Consider the following 16,127-nt stretch of genomic DNA (forward strand, 5'->3'; position numbering starts at 1 on the left):
AAATGAAATACCATTCACCCGAAAACATTGAAACACAGGGGGAAGTAGGATCATTCATAGGCCGTGTAATGCTAATCTGTCAATTATTGAGTGTTGAATATTCAGGGCTGTGTCAGTTTGGTACTGTACAACGTCTGTTGTTTTTAATATTTCTGTGATCCATCCGTACATTTATTTGTTCTTCCATAAACAATCCTGGGTTTTTAACAATCAGGTCAATATTCTTAGCACTTAATACATATAAGATAGAAAACATTGCAGCTCACACCACAATTTGGAAATAAAAGATTACATCAAAACAGCAAAAGAAGCCCAAAAAAAAAAACAAACTGACAACCCTCAGCCCATTCACAATGCAACCGTTTTAGATAAAAATCAAGGGGAGGACTTTTGTCCTTGGACACAATCCCGGACCCTTATAGCAGATCTAAAACCACAAACACGTCATAACAGCATGCTAGTGAAGAACCACATTCTCCTGTTCATGCTCGAAGATCAACCCTCTATCCCCGCCCCCCCCCATGCCTTTTCCCATTTCTGCGCTTCTTCTTCTTCTTCTCCTCCACACCTCTCGCCTGGTTAAATGAGCACATCTTATAAACTATCAGCGAATATTCACACACGCGCACAACGGAAAAATGGTCACATGGCCATGATGTTGAGAGTTTCATCAGAAATACTGTTGGGTGGTGGTTGTCTTTATCCTGACAGTAAGCCAGAGAAAGAAAAACAGTCTAACATATTCATCGGGCACATTTTTCATTCTTGTGAATCACTCACGCTGCTACCTGATCTCCGGTGAGGCAACAAGGTTCATCGATTCAGGTGAGTCAAGATGGCTGCGGCCCAGTGGGGGGGGGGGGGGGAGAAACAAAACAAAACAAAAAAAAAATACAAAACATCCTGTACACGCAGTCACCACTAGGGGGTGTGCTCTGTGAAGGCTGGTGTACAATCTTCTTTCTTCTGCTCTGGGAGACTTGTGCTACTCTGGCTTAGAATAACAAACCAACCGACAAGAACAAACAGAAAAACGGATACGACTGCACATGTCTGTCTCTAACCAAGGACGCAGTCGGTCCGAAGCCCCTTGCAGCAGATACAGACCTGGACTTGAGAGCGGTCAGGTCGGTCTGGCTCGAGGTGTTCCGGCCGCTGTTTGAAAGGCTCAGCTCAACTGCCACGTTTAAAGCACTGCATATGAAGTAGATTGAAGCACTGACTGCATAGGTTTTTGAATACAGTACATTGGATTTCATGAGCGGCAGCCTTGGCGAGCCGTTTCTTAATGTGTCCGGGCCTCTAGGAGCACGTGCTTGTACACCGAAGGCTGCGTGGTGGTCGGTAGAGGACGTTTGTGGGATTCTCATCTACATTCCATTCTTCAGTTCAGCTGTTCGATCTTACCTTTCTCACTCACACACGAACACACACACACACACACCCCGAACAAATCTGACAGGTGCTGCTATAAATAAAAAGTTGTTCCATCAGGAGGGCGCTGTTTGCAAAGTATCTCCCCACCTGAGACCTTATGAGCCTGAGGCCCACCCCACCCCCACCAACACCCCCGATACGAGTCATTCAGGTCTGTGAGGGGGAAAAAAAGGGAGTGAGGGAAGGCACGAGGGAGTGAACGGCTTTTTGAAATGGATAACTTCCCTGTATGGAGCAGCACAAGCCCTGCGGCTCAAAAAGGTCAGAGGTGAAGCGTGACGGGGGGCTTCAAACCAGAGGTCACACACATACACCCATACACACATTTAACACACTCGCACGGCTCAGACGGAAGTGACTCAGCTTCTTTTTTTTTTAAACACACGCACAAAATTGCACTGTATGCCGGTTTGCCCTAAATTAGCTTCCTCTGCTTTGTTTTACTCTGATCTGACTCGTGACGTTGCATTCCTCCCGACTGATGATATCATAAAAAGGCGCGCCCAATCCTTGGCCAAACTTTTTAAAAGAAACTTGGCCATCAGACAGGCTTTGTTCAACTCAAAGCCAAAAGGGAGTAAGGACTTTGAGATAAAACACTTTGGGGGGAGGGGGGGGGGGGAATTCAAACCAGTTCTCGTTATCAGTGCAGGCAAGGAAGTCAAAACTCAATCTGTTCATGTGTGTAACCTCTACTCAGAAATGAAAAATAAAAAAAAAAGAAACATGAAAAACAAACAAAAACAACTCTGTAGCTTTCTTTTCTTCAATGCATCTGGTTTTAGTGTGCATACTGTTGACTGCACATGTGACAGGTGGACAGGGGGCCTGTGCTAAGTGAGGATGATGGGGTTCAGGAACGAGCGGGAGGGGGGAGGGGGATTAAAGTTCAGTCCATGACAGAAGAGGGTGGGAGGGGTGGGGTTCGGGGGGGCGACGAAGGGCAGGGGTGACATCACAGGGAGGCGAGGTCAGGAGTCCTCGGTGCCCGAGTCGTCCTCGTCATAGCAACAGTCCTCGTCGTCGTCCTCGTCATCGTCTTCTAGGTCCTCGTCGTCGTAGTAATCGTCGTATAACAGGTTGGAGCCGTCGTCTGTGGGTGGGACTTGGGTGCGGACGCAGTACTCGTCCAACGTGACAGGGACCTTGACGCCGTCTCGCTCTGCGTCGGCTTTGGTAGCGAGCACCTGCTTCCTGCGAGGCAGAAAGATACAAGAGAGTGGAAGAGAATTTTTAAAAAAAACAATCGGATGAGGCTTCAGGTAGCGCTGGTACTCTGTGTACCTGCGGCACTGACAAGCTCCCATATGAGGTGTGAAGAGTGCCCTCTGTGTGTGTCCCTCAATGTACCTGATGATCTCGATGTACTCTCTGTCCTTGCCTTTGCTGTCCCTCCACTTGCGGTACATGACGGACGCGTCAACGTTGGCTGGGGAAAAGGTGTTGGGCTCGTTGAGCAGAGAGATCACGCTGAGCAGGATGGTCCTGAGAGAACGTGGAGAGAGATTAAAATAGAGGAAAGGTGAAACAAATACAGGAGGAGGAAAAGGAAACAGAGGAATGGGTGGGGAGGGTGGTGGAGGGGGAAGAAGGTGGAGGTAAGACGAGACAGGAGACATTGAGAACGCAGGACAAAGAGGTGTACGGAGATGGAAAGAAACAAAGACAGATGGACAGAGAGGAGGAGGGTGAGAGATGAACCCCTAAACCCCAGAAAATCCATTTGTCTCTGCTCTCATCTGCTGAATTTAGCTCTCAACTCCAAGAGTCACTCATTAGAGATACAGACATTATTTATACTTTACCAAGAGACTGATCACCAAATAAATAAATAAAAGGCTTGCCAGGTACAGTTTGTCTGGTCCCTTAAACTGTTTTCATACATGTGATCTTCCCCCAGCTCTCTCAACCGCTTTTCTCTTTCCTTGGACCAAAATGTGGGAATGTTTTGTTTTTTTTGTCATCACCAGCTCGGGAGCTCCAGAGGCCACATTATTGTGAACATAGTTCTACCCAGCTATGAGAGTTTGTGCGTGTAAAGAATGTATACTGTACAAGTAGAAGCGTCAGGAGTTGAATGAATTAATGTGTGTCGAGTAAATATCTGAAATACATAGATATGAATTATACATCATGTTTGGAAGATCTAAAACAACTGTCTAGCTTTATATTATAAGCAGAGCCAGTACCTGCAGATCATAAGCTACTTAGCATTGCTCCCACTAGATCTTACATAACTGGAGGCTGGTAACAAACCTGGATTGTTGTGTGTGTCTTTTAAGTTGTTCAGTTCAAACCATCACATGAGCAGTTTTTAATAACTATGATCTGGATAATGTTTCTCTTCAAAAGTTGTAATTTCACTGGCAAAGTCTGGTTCAGATCAGCCACTGAAAACATCCACAACAAAGACATTTCAAAAACAGCTGATGCCACCAGCTGCATTAGCATAATGCTAACTTTGGCAAACCAAAAGATGACATTATTTTTACTCTACTACAAGGAAGGAAACTAAGGAAGAGTTTCAAGCTAACTGTCATACCACAACAAGATAATTACTAGTAAACTAGGTTTATCTGCAAGGCAGGAAAACTTTATCTAAATCCTGGAAGGAAGGTAGGACATCAATCTGAAAACTTGTGCTGCAGTTGGCACAATGGCTGCAAGTAAATCTTGTAATGCTTAAAAATGTGCCTCGAGCTGCAATAAACACTGGCATGTTCTGCTAATCCTTCAGTCTGTATTGATTGATTAACGATGAGACAGTAGAAGGAACGTGGTTCTATACACATCAGCATCCATGAAAACACCTGCACGCTGACTCCAAACCACAAAATTATCTCGAGAGACAACTTTTCGATCCCAATCAGAATTTTGTCTGGTCAAGATGCCGAAATGTGACAGAAAAGAAAATAGTAACCCTGCTGTTTATGTTTCATTGTACATAAACTGGGATGGGGGACATCACATTGCGTACCTGACGTTCTGTGTGGGGTTCCACCTCTCTGAGGGCAGCTCCCCGCTCTGTGGGTCGTCCACCGGTGGGTGCAGGATAGAGATGCACACATCCCCGTTCTTGTGGACACAAGATCATATACCAGCATGTTTAGATAATATTTTAGTTGCTACCACTTAGATGCAGTTGATACTTCAAATACAGCCAGGTAAAATATCAGGACCTGGACACCCTTGTATACAGTCTTTATTGAATATCTTAATATCTGAATGCTTTCTATATTTTATAATTTAATCTAATCTTATATTGGGGGAATGTTACTACTTACTTACTAAGTAACAAAAGCTTTGAGGAGTTACATTTTGTCTCAGCATTTTTAATTACCTCATAAATGTTTGGGTGCCACATTTTGGTGAGGAAGCGGAAAGCAGGTGGAGAGTATGGGTAGTCGACGGGGAACTTGATCCGAGCCTGAAGAGAGAAGACACATACAGGCAACATGAGAGGAAGGCAGTTCATCTATGCTTCTTCTTTTCCAACAGACAAGTCATGACTACTTCACTCCAAACTGTTACCGTTTGGGAATCCTTTATATAATTTTAGCCCGCTAGTGGTGTTGCTTTCTTACAGAAAAACCAACAGTGTGTACTGGCTTGCCTCCACACATATTTATGCTAAAACTATCTTGCTGATTGACACAGACACACTCACAGCCTCCCAGGGCTGAATCCAGAATGCAAGTCTGTACAATGCCGCAGAAGCAGCACAGACAAACACACACTCACACACACACACACACACACACACACACACACACACACACACACACACACACACACACACACACACACACACACACACACACACACACACACACACACACACACACGGACAGCTGCTGAGGAGTGAAGGCTTCATTTTGAAAGCTTTTCTCAACAAAGACCTATGTTTGCAGCTCCGGCTGCAACAAGCGGCTTCTGAATGAACACCTCCACGATCATGCTGATCGACCTTAATAGTGATTGAAAGAAACCTAAAAATAGTGGCTGTGGAGTCATGGCAAACCCTACTGAGTTGGCTGGGCATGGAGGAGCTAATGACAGTGTAATGTAATATGGTGTTGGAGGGAGGGAGGTTCGCAGTGCATTCAGCTGCCGAGTGTGCGCAGCTTAGAGAAGCACCGGTGGGTGAGGGGGCTGGTTGGCGGTATAAAGACATTGTGGGGGTTTGTCCTCTCCAGCTGTCACTGCAACCCAAGACAATCCACTACTCACACCCGTGTTCTGCTATTATATGTGCTCGCACTGACACCACACCCACTCAGCCGCATTCACACACACTGTATAAAAGACAACTATGAGACGTGTGTGTGTGTGTGTGTGTGTGTGTGTGTGTGAAGGACCCCTCCTCCTGTTCCATAAGGCGTGCTATGGCAGGGATGAGGGAGGGGGACACGCACACCGACTACACTGATTACACACATGCACGTCACTCACAGCATGAAACCTTCTGCTGATCCCCCTGTCATACACATACACATACACACACACTTGCCCACATTTGCTGATTCGGCATGGTCAGCTGGTCCTCGCCACAGTGAACCAATGAGCAGGAGGGAGGGGAGATGGTGGTGGAGTGGTAGTGGGAGGAGGATGGGAGTGGGGGGGGGGGGGGGGGGGGGGGGGGGGGGATTTCACTTGGAATAAAGGGGGTTGTGCTCTATATAATACTTGTGCTCTAACATTAAGCTCTTATCCCTCTTTGCATGCACTGAAGCATTTAAACCCTGAACCAAACATCAATGCTCCGAACCAAAAGCTAGAAGTAGGAACAGTAATAGTCACAGAATCTGCTGTTGTTTACTATGCCTGTTAAGAGCTGAATAAACCTGCTCTCACCGTATAAAACCAGAGCAGAGAGGAAACACTGACACAGTCCTGAGAGAATGCCGCTTGTAGGAAGAAAAAAAAAAAAAAAAAAAATCCCTGGGTCTGACGGACCCTGCCAGAAAGCTGGCGGCCCTCAGAGTGCAGGGTTCAAGCCAACATTGTACACATTACAGGCTGGCAGCAGCATGGCCCGTAGCAGCCAGGAGGAGGAGGAGGAGGAGGAGGAGGAGGAGGAGGGCGGCCAGGCGGCCACAGTGAGGGCTTGGTCTGTCTTCCAAAACAATATAAGCATCAAGATCATATCTGTGCACTGGCTGAGAACTGGACAAAGAAAATCCTAGCTTGTATAGTTAGGGAAACGTCCCTCTCTCCATCCTTCCACATCATGTCCAACTCACCGTCAAAACACACTCTTTCTGTTGACCCCGGTAAGATGAGTTGACAGATACAAGATTCTCTGTCATCGGTAGCCATCCAGCATGACTTTCAGAAAACGATGGAAATGGTGCAGAAGAAAACTAGAAGCATAAACCTGTGCCAACGATTCCAGTGAGCAAAGTGGGGTTGTTTGTATTCCAAGTTTGATTTTCCAAGAAAAAAAAAACACTCCACAAAAAGTAAGTGAATGAAAAGCTCTTTAGCTGCTTCACCTGAAAGACTGAGACATTTTTAGTGCACAAACTGTGAGCTTTGAGCTATCTTGGAAACAAAAAGACATCAAACATGGAAGAGAACATACACTATGTCCAACTTTGTTGCAAAAAACGTACCGCTCATTCAGACTTGTGAAGAACAAACATCTTTACGCTGAAATGGTATGTATTTACATTTTTAAAAAAACTGATTTACTGCATGCTTGTTGCTGGGAGACCTGTCCATCAACACCGCCAGTAAAATAGCTTCATTTATAACAATCTTGCATGCCTGAGTGTGAGAAACAACTAAAGCAGGAAGGTGAGGGGGATATACATTAAAAGGATAAGCACTGATCCTTGTAAGTAGGTAAGAGCATGATTTCACAATGCGGCTTATAGCCAGAGGCTTTAAAACAATTTTCCTCGTAACATAATGCCACTAACTGTATGCAAACAAAAGCAATGCATACAAATACCATTGAGGCCTACACACACATTCAGGCTGCATGGTTGGATCATTCACTCTGCAGCATCTCAACAACCAGACTGAAGAGTAAGAACATAAGACGAAGGAGGGGTCGTGATGATGCAGCAGGGTCTTAGTAGGCTAATACCAGTTTTCTGCTTCTCTTTTGAGCTTCCGTCATTCACATTTGAATGTGCTCACTTTTCTCCGCATCCTTTGGAAGTGAGGTTTCTGGATCGAGCAGGTAGCGGGGAAGGAGGTGTCGCTTCAAAATGAGATCTCTGCCTATCACAAAGCGCTAGCCCTCAGTACATTTTGTTGCTACATGCTACCGCTGGCTTGCATGTCACGCCTCGTAAGTGGATTGAGCGCAGAATTAACAGTATCCGTGTTCAAAAGGTGATTTACTCTAAACATCTCATTTAAGCGGTGGACATAAGGTGTGGGTAATTTCCTGACAAGCATGCAAAATGAACAAATAAACAAAACAAAAAGACAAAGAATACAGAACACCAGATTGATCTATTTCTATGAAACATCTTTCTTGGATTGTGACCTAAAAAAAAAAAACTGCCTTGAAGAGAAGGACAGAGAGAGCAGGAAGGAGAGAGGACGTGCCCACCCTGTGGAGAATGACAAGCGAAGTAAACCAGGTCAATGCAAAGACCCTGAACAGAACAAATCATTCTGTTCTCCCGGTGCACCTCCTTACCTTCTCACATACACACACACATCCTGCACCCACCCCACACTTTCACACTGAACGATGAGGAAAAAGGTCCTCATGTAGAGCAAATTCCACAGCGTAACACACACACACACACACACACACGCGGGTCCCAGAGATTATCATGTTCATACCCAACAGGCCCCTGCCTCATTAACACAGCTCTCCAACCACAAGGAGGAGGAAGTGGAGGAGAAGGTAAAAAGGATCAAACGCTGGAGTTTTGTTACAAACTGAAATTTCAAACAAACAGCTCAGCGCAGCGTTGTTTTCAGAGGTGTGATTACCACATGGGCGCAGGAAGAGAGAAACAACACACGGCCGGGGCTTCAGGGGGAAGGTTATAACTGTCTGCTGGGGCCTCACACTCACCTCTGCTCGCAGCAGGCTCCCCTTTCAAGGGGGCACCACTGCAAGGAAGGGCTCTGCCTTCTCTTGATCTGGCTGTTTCTGTATTCCCCTCTCTTTTCCTCTGCCCTGCTCTCGTTTCTGTGCGACACAGCCAGAGGGGGGGAAACATGACTCCGCCAGCCCAGCCAAGCCCTCTGCAGCCGGGTTGGGTCCTCTTGCCTGTACCCTCCCCTCTGCTGCTGCTGCTGTTGCTGCTGCAAGGCTAACATGGAGCCTGTGCGAATGAAGCAGTGTGAACCAGAGGAGGAAGGAAGGCAGACAGGCTCAGACACAGTCAGCTGCTCAGCACAAATGTCAACTGATTGTCAAAAAAAAAGACAAGTGTAAAAAGACAGGCAGGCCTGGGCCTTAACCGAAGGGAAACACACCTTTTCTTGTGTTTTCTGTGAAGCAGTGGTGTGTCAGTGTTTAGTGAGGGAGTGACTAAGCCAGCACACAGTGAAGGTGTCTAGAGCTGCAACGATTAGTCGAATAATCAAATGACAGAAAATTTATCAGCAGCTATTTTGATAATCGATTAATCATTATGAGTCATATTTTAAGAAAGAAAGGTCTTAAATGTGAATCTTTCCTGGTTTCTTAAGTCTTCTATGATGGTAAACTGTATATCTTTGGGTTGTGGACTGTTGGTCGGGACAAAACAAGACATTTGAGGATGTCGCCTTAGGCTTCAGGGAACAGTGATCAACATTTTTCTAACATTTTATAGACAAAATGATTAATCGAGAAAATAATCATCAGGTTAATGAATAATGAAAATAATCATAGGTTGCAGCACCGTGTTCCTTTCACAGTATAAACTGCAGAGACCCCTATTTACATCGTAATCACATCCTACAAAAATTAGCCAAAGTCCCATGTTGCCTCTCACACACACACACACAATATAGTTTGTGCTGTACATCACCATGAGAAACCTCTCTGAAACACAACTAGATGACCTGATATTTGTAGATATAGCTAGAACATAGTGTATCTGTTTCTGCTGTCCTGACACAAAACAGAGCTGGAGGAGGTCAAATCTGAATTGACAGTCTCTGGGGTCACAGAAAAAGCAATGTCATATTTCTCAAGTGGAGTTTATGGGGGCTGCACAAGTCTTAAGGGCTGTCCTTGTTTTATTAACCCATGAAGCAGATCAAAAAGGAGGTTTTATGTTTTATGGTACTCTGCCATAAAGATGGAAATCCTAAACATGCATGATTGCTTGAGATTAGCTAGTGCTTTGGCCTTGTATACCAGAAAACGTAATACTTGACACAAAGAGCCAGTATACTACCTGGGCCCCTACAGCAGTGGAGTAATTAGTATTGGCTTGTTGTGGAGTGAGTTGATTTTAAGTAGGACCATGTAGATTATGAGCTATGACTCACCAACTTTTAAAATACAAGTATTGGACAAAACTGCAAGCACTCACAAACAGCAAGATTGCAAAATCTTGGGGAGGCAGAATTGGGATCCAAATCAAAAATAAGTAGCTATAACAACTAAACAATGAATGAAGCAAGGGAGTATGCTTGGTATTATTTTTCCAGATGAAATGTTGAATGCAGCCAAGTAAGCAGTTGTGACTGTGGAGTGACGTTAATAAAAACACGAAGTGGCACTTGTTGATTTTGCAAGACTTTCCTGGGATCAAAAAATGTGAACAGATAGAAGCAGAACAGAAAGAAAAGAGCTTAGAGAATAAAGGAGTCCTAGTACTAAAACGTATTAAACAGTTTTTAGAAGTAAAATATCTCGGCCTTACGTTAGATTCACACCTAAAATTTGGATGTTAAAACGGCAAACTTCCATACACTTAGACTCAGTGACTGTTTACTGTTTCATGCTGCAAATACGTTTATGCAATCCATGATCTTCTCACATTTACTGTGTGTAGAATCTACAACAATCAAGCAGCTTATGATGATTTATAACTGAGCAGTTCAAATTTTGGACAGGAAGCGGACAAGATAACACTACTACCATGTTCTTAAGAAATTAAATGTGTTAACTTTTGATCATTCAATGAAATTCGTTAATCTTAATCTCATCTATAAATGCCCTAAATACACCAGGCTCCTTAAGTTGTTCAGTGACCTACTGGGTCCTCTCAGGGTTTCTAGCTCAGTAACATGAGGTGTGTTTACGGGGAATTGTCAGGTGTCTTTTGGTAAATCTTCACTTGGACAGACAGCTTTTTCTGTTCGGGTTGGATCGACATGCACAGAGCTCAATATGGATCATGACTTAGATCATTTTAAACTCAAACTGAAACAGTTTTTAAAGAGCAATCGGTCATGTAGTCATGAGTGATCCTTATTGCGTCATTTTTTTTTCCTTGTGCTGTTTCATGTGAGTTTTGCATTTTGTGCAGTTCTGCATGTATTTTATTGTTGAGTTACATGTATTTTAGAGGCTATTGCAAGGCTATAAATGTTGTGTGTGTTATGGAGCATTAGTTCATGCTTGTCCATAGAGCTGCAACTACTGATTTTCATTGTTGGCTAATCTGCTGATTATTTTCTCGATTAACCTTTTAGTCTATGTGGAAATGTTTTTAAAAATGTGGGGAAAAAAAGCAATTTACAATTTCTCTGAGCTCACTGTGATGTCGTCCAACCAACAGTCCAAAGCGTGAAGATATTCAATTTACTGTCATATATGACAAACAAAAGCAGCCAATCTTCAAATTTGAAAAGCTGAAACCAGAGAATTTTAGCATTTTTGCTTGAAAAATAACTGAAATGATTATTTGATTATCAAAATAGTTGCAGATTAATTTTCTGTCGATCAATTAATCAACTAATCTCTGCAGCATTTTAAAAACATGTCCATATTTAAGGCTCGGATTAACAGTGTTTGACTACATAAAGTAGGCGGTTTAAATATCATAATCACTGGATCTTCTGCATATTCAAACTGCATGAATAACAACACGCAAAGTGAGTCACTGTTAATACTCTGAGCGAAAGGCAACCTGCCTGCTCTGCTTCATACATGTCCCAGGACCAGGACCATGACTGGCCCCCTGCCAGTAATCACCAGACACCCAGAGCCTGTAGGGATAGTTCACATGACGAAGCTGAAGACACACACACACACACACACACAAAGGACCTTAAAGCTAAGATACGTCTCAGTCAGTACCAATTAATGATCAGTTTATATAGTGTTTATTTATACATGGTGGATCTTAAACAGTTATCCAACGCTGTCTGAATGACATTTCGATACGTCACAGTCCACTGTGCGCCTGCAGACGTGATATATTCGTCAGCGTGACTCTTTGTGAACAACACCCAAAATAAACACCTGACTCAGCCAGGTTTCATGTGATGTCATTATGTGACCTGTTTCTGATGAACACGCAGCTACGACGTGCCATAACGAGTGTCTGTTTGGGCAACCTGGTCAGGACAGGGTGGTTTTTTTTGGTTTTTTTAAAGGAATATGGCAAACTGGTTGGATGGAAACCTAGCCCAGAACAATGAGTCACAGCCATGCGGTGGATTTCACAGGCAGGCTGTGCATTCCTGGCCCGACAAAGGAATCCTGTACACAGCACCCCACACAGACACACTGCACCGTCTACGGTAGCCTGGCTGTGGCCCTCTGCTTGTGTTTACAGGCTTGAAAAAGACCAGGGGCGAAATGAACAGGCTTCAAAATTACTGGACTCACAGAGCAGTGAGCACTGTACAGCTTAAGTGATGGTTTACAATCTGAGAGCCATTGAAATATGCTGGAACACAGTGGGAGCCGTCACTTATACATTACAATTGAGCTATTATATGAAAACAACTATGGCTAACGCGAGACTTAGCATTATGAGCCCATAACAAAAAGCCTTTGTAAAGAAACCATGTACGTATGTAGTGTTTTATTATTATTTTCGGCTACTTTATAAGACAAATTTAAATCTTGTTTTAAGGCCCTGACCTATATTATTTTTTCTCAGTAGGATGGCACTATTGTACCACTTTAATAGAAACTCATTATCTTTTGTTTAATATACAAGAAAATAATCTAGGGCACATTTGAAGCAGACCAACCAGCGGTTTATTTGACGTTGCTGGAATGAGGTAATGAATCAAAGTGCTTCATAGGACAAATAATAGGACTTGAAACTCCAGCGAGTATCAATCTCCTCAGCACAGGCAAATAATACACAGAACACACACAACGATATGATGACATGACAGAACCTCACCAACAAAACAAATAAAGAATGAATAAATAAAAAATGTCTAAATAAAATTAATAGGATCCTCTCAGTAGTTCAAATAATTAGATTGACATTACCATTACATTTAGAAAATAAAGTATACATATGACAGGTAGAGTGTATTTAACACTAGAACAAATTTTTCCCATTTCATATTGTTTTGTGCTACTTTGTAATGCTTTGTAGCAATTATTTTCACAAAAGAAACAGGATTTGCAATGTATTTTTAAAGAAATTCAGATTCAGGTTAGTTCTTGATTGAGCTTTTAATATAAATATTTTACCTAACAGAATAATTTTATTTATTATGTGGGGACCGTTGTCATCCAGAACCCCTGACATAATGTCTAAAGGTAAGTTTAAAATAAATGTTGAGTGGTTCTAGCTCATTTCGGATATTGGTCCACAAACTTGCAACATGTGGATGATAATAAATGCAACTGGTCTTCCTCTTCCTCATTACAAAATCTACATAATGATAATTGTTCAATGTTAACATGTTAAGTTGTTTTTTAGTGGCAGTAACTTTGTAGAATATCTTCATTTGAAAGATTCTAGAGCAAGAATAGATTGTTGTTTTATAAATTGTTCTGAAAAATTGTTTCCAAGATATTAAAATATTAAATGTACCCAAAAGGTACAGACTGTATGCAGAGAAGCAGTAAGGCCTCTGCTCTGTAAAATGACATTATAAATTATTTATCTTTGTTTTGGACAGCCATTTCTGACACCATGTAATAGATGCACAGACCTGCTGTCTGTATCCACTATTTTTTAGTTTCCCTTTCCAGTTAGCTGTGATAGCTGAAAGAAACTGATTGAAATTAAAAATATTACATATCTGACCATACATATGCCATGTATTAAAAACAAACAATCCCTTCAGTGTTTTGCACATCTGAAGTTGATTTTCACACACTTGTTTACGTTCGACTTAAATCAACAGTAGGCTCTCTGCTGTGGCAACACATGCAAGGCGATTCTATATTTACAATGCAGGGTGTGTAGCTCACAGTAGCACTTAAAAATGAGTCCATACGCAGGTTCCAACTTTTAGCTGAACAAAAACTACAAACAACCAGTAGTTCACAGGTCAAGGGTCAGAGCCATGACAATAAGTGTACAACTGATGTTCCTGTCACTTAAAAAATCATCTTACCATTCAGCATTAACCTAAGTGCTAAAGAAAGGAGTTTTTACCTAGATTTTATTCAACCAGGACATTTCAATAGTTGATACTTCTTTTTCAGTATCACAAAGACTCATACAACAGAACAACAGATCTGTGAAACCGACATATCTTCACTCTCAGGAGGGGGGAGTATGCTAGAAAACAAATTAAAAAGATTATGAGTTGTTATAAATGAGACAGGCAATGATTGGGGCTATCTACATTCCAAAAGCAAGGTTACCCTGCTTAATGGATTGGCTCCATTTAGTTGATTTGAATATACAAACAAAAAAAAGCCTCTTCAACCTAAGGCTGTTGATGAAATAAGCAGTGATGAACACAAAGGAAATGATTCAATCAGTTAGATGATGAGCTTGACTAATCATACTAACGTTAAAGCTTGAGGCGGTTAAAGCTAACAACCTTTTGTTTCATGTTAATACAAAGTTAACTCTGTCAAACGTGATCATGTGCCGACCCTCAGTGTAAGGGACCTCAATTGATCTGCATTTAAAGGAAAAATAAGCCAGACCAAAAAAAGTAAAGATGTCTACTATGTGGGAGCACTAAAATATGATCTTTCTGATTAAATTGAGTAGATTTTAAGTTGGACAAAGAGGAGAAAAACTGTTTTTTAATCACTGTAAACGGGGAACTGCCAGTTAGCTAAGTTAACGTTATTAACTGTTACGTGCTGTTCACGAAGACGGTTAACGTTACATTAAGGTTTTCCTTTATGACTACATTTCTGAAATGTGGGCTAAATCAACCTTTCTTTACTAGCTAAAGAACAATAGATCGACTGCTAGCTAACATTAGCTACTCACCTTAAAATAACCACCCTCGTAGTGTGTATTTGGGGGTCCGAATATCGCTACTTCCCAGTTGTACATGTCCGACTCGTCCACCAAAGTTATTTTGAACCCTTCGACTGGCTCGTCTTGGAGACTTTTCATCTCCAGCATTAGTGCTTTTTGGGAACTGGCTACATGATGTCCATGCTGAGCCATATTCCACAACGATTTGTGTAAATATATTTCAGCAACCCAAGGACAAAGCTAGCTCGGTACAAACAATAGCTATCAGAAAAGAAGAAGCAGGACAAGCAGCAGGAACGCGTTAACGTTAGTTTCCGTTTGTCTGCTTCCAAAACAGGACCTGACAAACGCGACTCGGCTGTATTTGGTCAGAGCTGGTGCGCCTTCCTCTGTTGTTGTGAACAATCCCGGGGAGCCCCAGTTATTAACGATCATCTAAACCTACTGGTGTCAAGTCATACATATTATCTAATCCGTTTCCGGTTACAGCTTTCGAAATAGCCTTATTTTTTACCCACCCGCATTCCGCAAAGACCCGCCCTACTCTGCCTCTGATTGGCCAGTACTTGTTGCCTTCGTTGGTTAGATTGGGTAAATTTAGCCATGAGGAGTGAGATGATTGGGTTAGGGTAAGAATATCACGGTCAGAGCCAATCAGAGGCAGAGTAAGGCGGGTCTTCGCTGAATGCGGATGGGAAAAAACGTTTCGAAATAGAGCCCCAATCTGATGAAAAATATGTTTTCACTGCATATTTACCAGTTCACAGCATTACTGTATATTTTTGTTGTTATATAGTTCACTATGCTACCACCAAATATTGCTAATTTTTTATAGTCCATGTCATTTGAAATGACTGACGTCACTTTCCTGTTGATTTTCGGTTAGTCAAATAACGTTATTCCATTAACGTTACACCAAAAACGTAACCTGTTTCTGATATATTATAAAGCTAAATGTTTGCTCTGTGTTTTTTGTCAAATTGGTCAGTTCGTTAAACTTTGAATAATATAAACTAGTTAACGCTTCGAGTGTGGGTTTATTTTGTAAGTCTACACGGGAAATTTACTTTTTCTTTTTATCCCGGTTAGCTTGACGGTGATGCTAACTATGGCTAGCCTCTGTCTCTGTTTTTTTCGGGTACGTTGGTATCAAACATAAAACGAGGTCGGCTGTGCGACCTCTGCGTTCAAATCAACTAGTTATAAATAAAGTAAAATAAAACCAAAACCTGTGGCTTTGTCAGCTGAACTTTACTTAACTCAGCTGCTCGCTGTCAGTCAGTAAAAAAGGTCTCGGTTACGTCTGCTGTCACGCAAGGCTTTCTGGGAATCGAAGTTTAAAGCAACACATTTTGCCATGTTGCTCAAATGTGCCAATTACATGTTTTTTTGTGTAAAAAGCATAAT

At 42.3% G+C, this 16,127-nt stretch overlaps 1 protein-coding gene across 1 annotated transcript; it reads right to left on the reverse strand.

Annotated features, from left to right (window-relative positions):
* Positions 1–1,056: 1,056 nt before the first annotated feature.
* cdc34a (cell division cycle 34 homolog (S. cerevisiae) a) lies at positions 1,057–15,234 on the reverse strand. Its single transcript, XM_042417463.1, has 5 exons — positions 14,730–15,234; positions 4,778–4,864; positions 4,415–4,512; positions 2,788–2,922; positions 1,057–2,631 (listed from the first exon to the last, which is right to left on the reverse strand). Exons 1-5 carry the CDS (start codon positions 14,910–14,912, stop codon positions 2,409–2,411), a joined length of 726 nt encoding a protein of 241 aa, XP_042273397.1. The 5' UTR covers positions 14,913–15,234; the 3' UTR covers positions 1,057–2,408.
* Positions 15,235–16,127: the final 893 nt, after the last annotated feature.

This window comes from Thunnus maccoyii, chromosome 7 (assembly GCF_910596095.1).
Source record: "Thunnus maccoyii chromosome 7, fThuMac1.1, whole genome shotgun sequence".
In the NCBI taxonomy this organism is placed as follows: Eukaryota; Metazoa; Chordata; class Actinopteri; order Scombriformes; family Scombridae; genus Thunnus; species Thunnus maccoyii.

Coding starts and splice junctions, on each gene's coding strand:
- cdc34a (XM_042417463.1), bottom strand. CDS start 14,912: ATGGCTCAGCATGGACATCATGTAGCCAGTTCCCAAAAAGCACTAATG. Junction 4,865..14,729: donor ACGAGGGTGGTTATTTTAAG/GTGAGTAGCTAA, acceptor TTCTCTCTTCAG/GCTCGGATCAAGTTCCCCGT. Junction 2,923..4,414: donor AACCCCACACAGAACGTCAG/GTACGCAATGTG, acceptor ACGTTCTCTCAG/GACCATCCTGCTCAGCGTGA.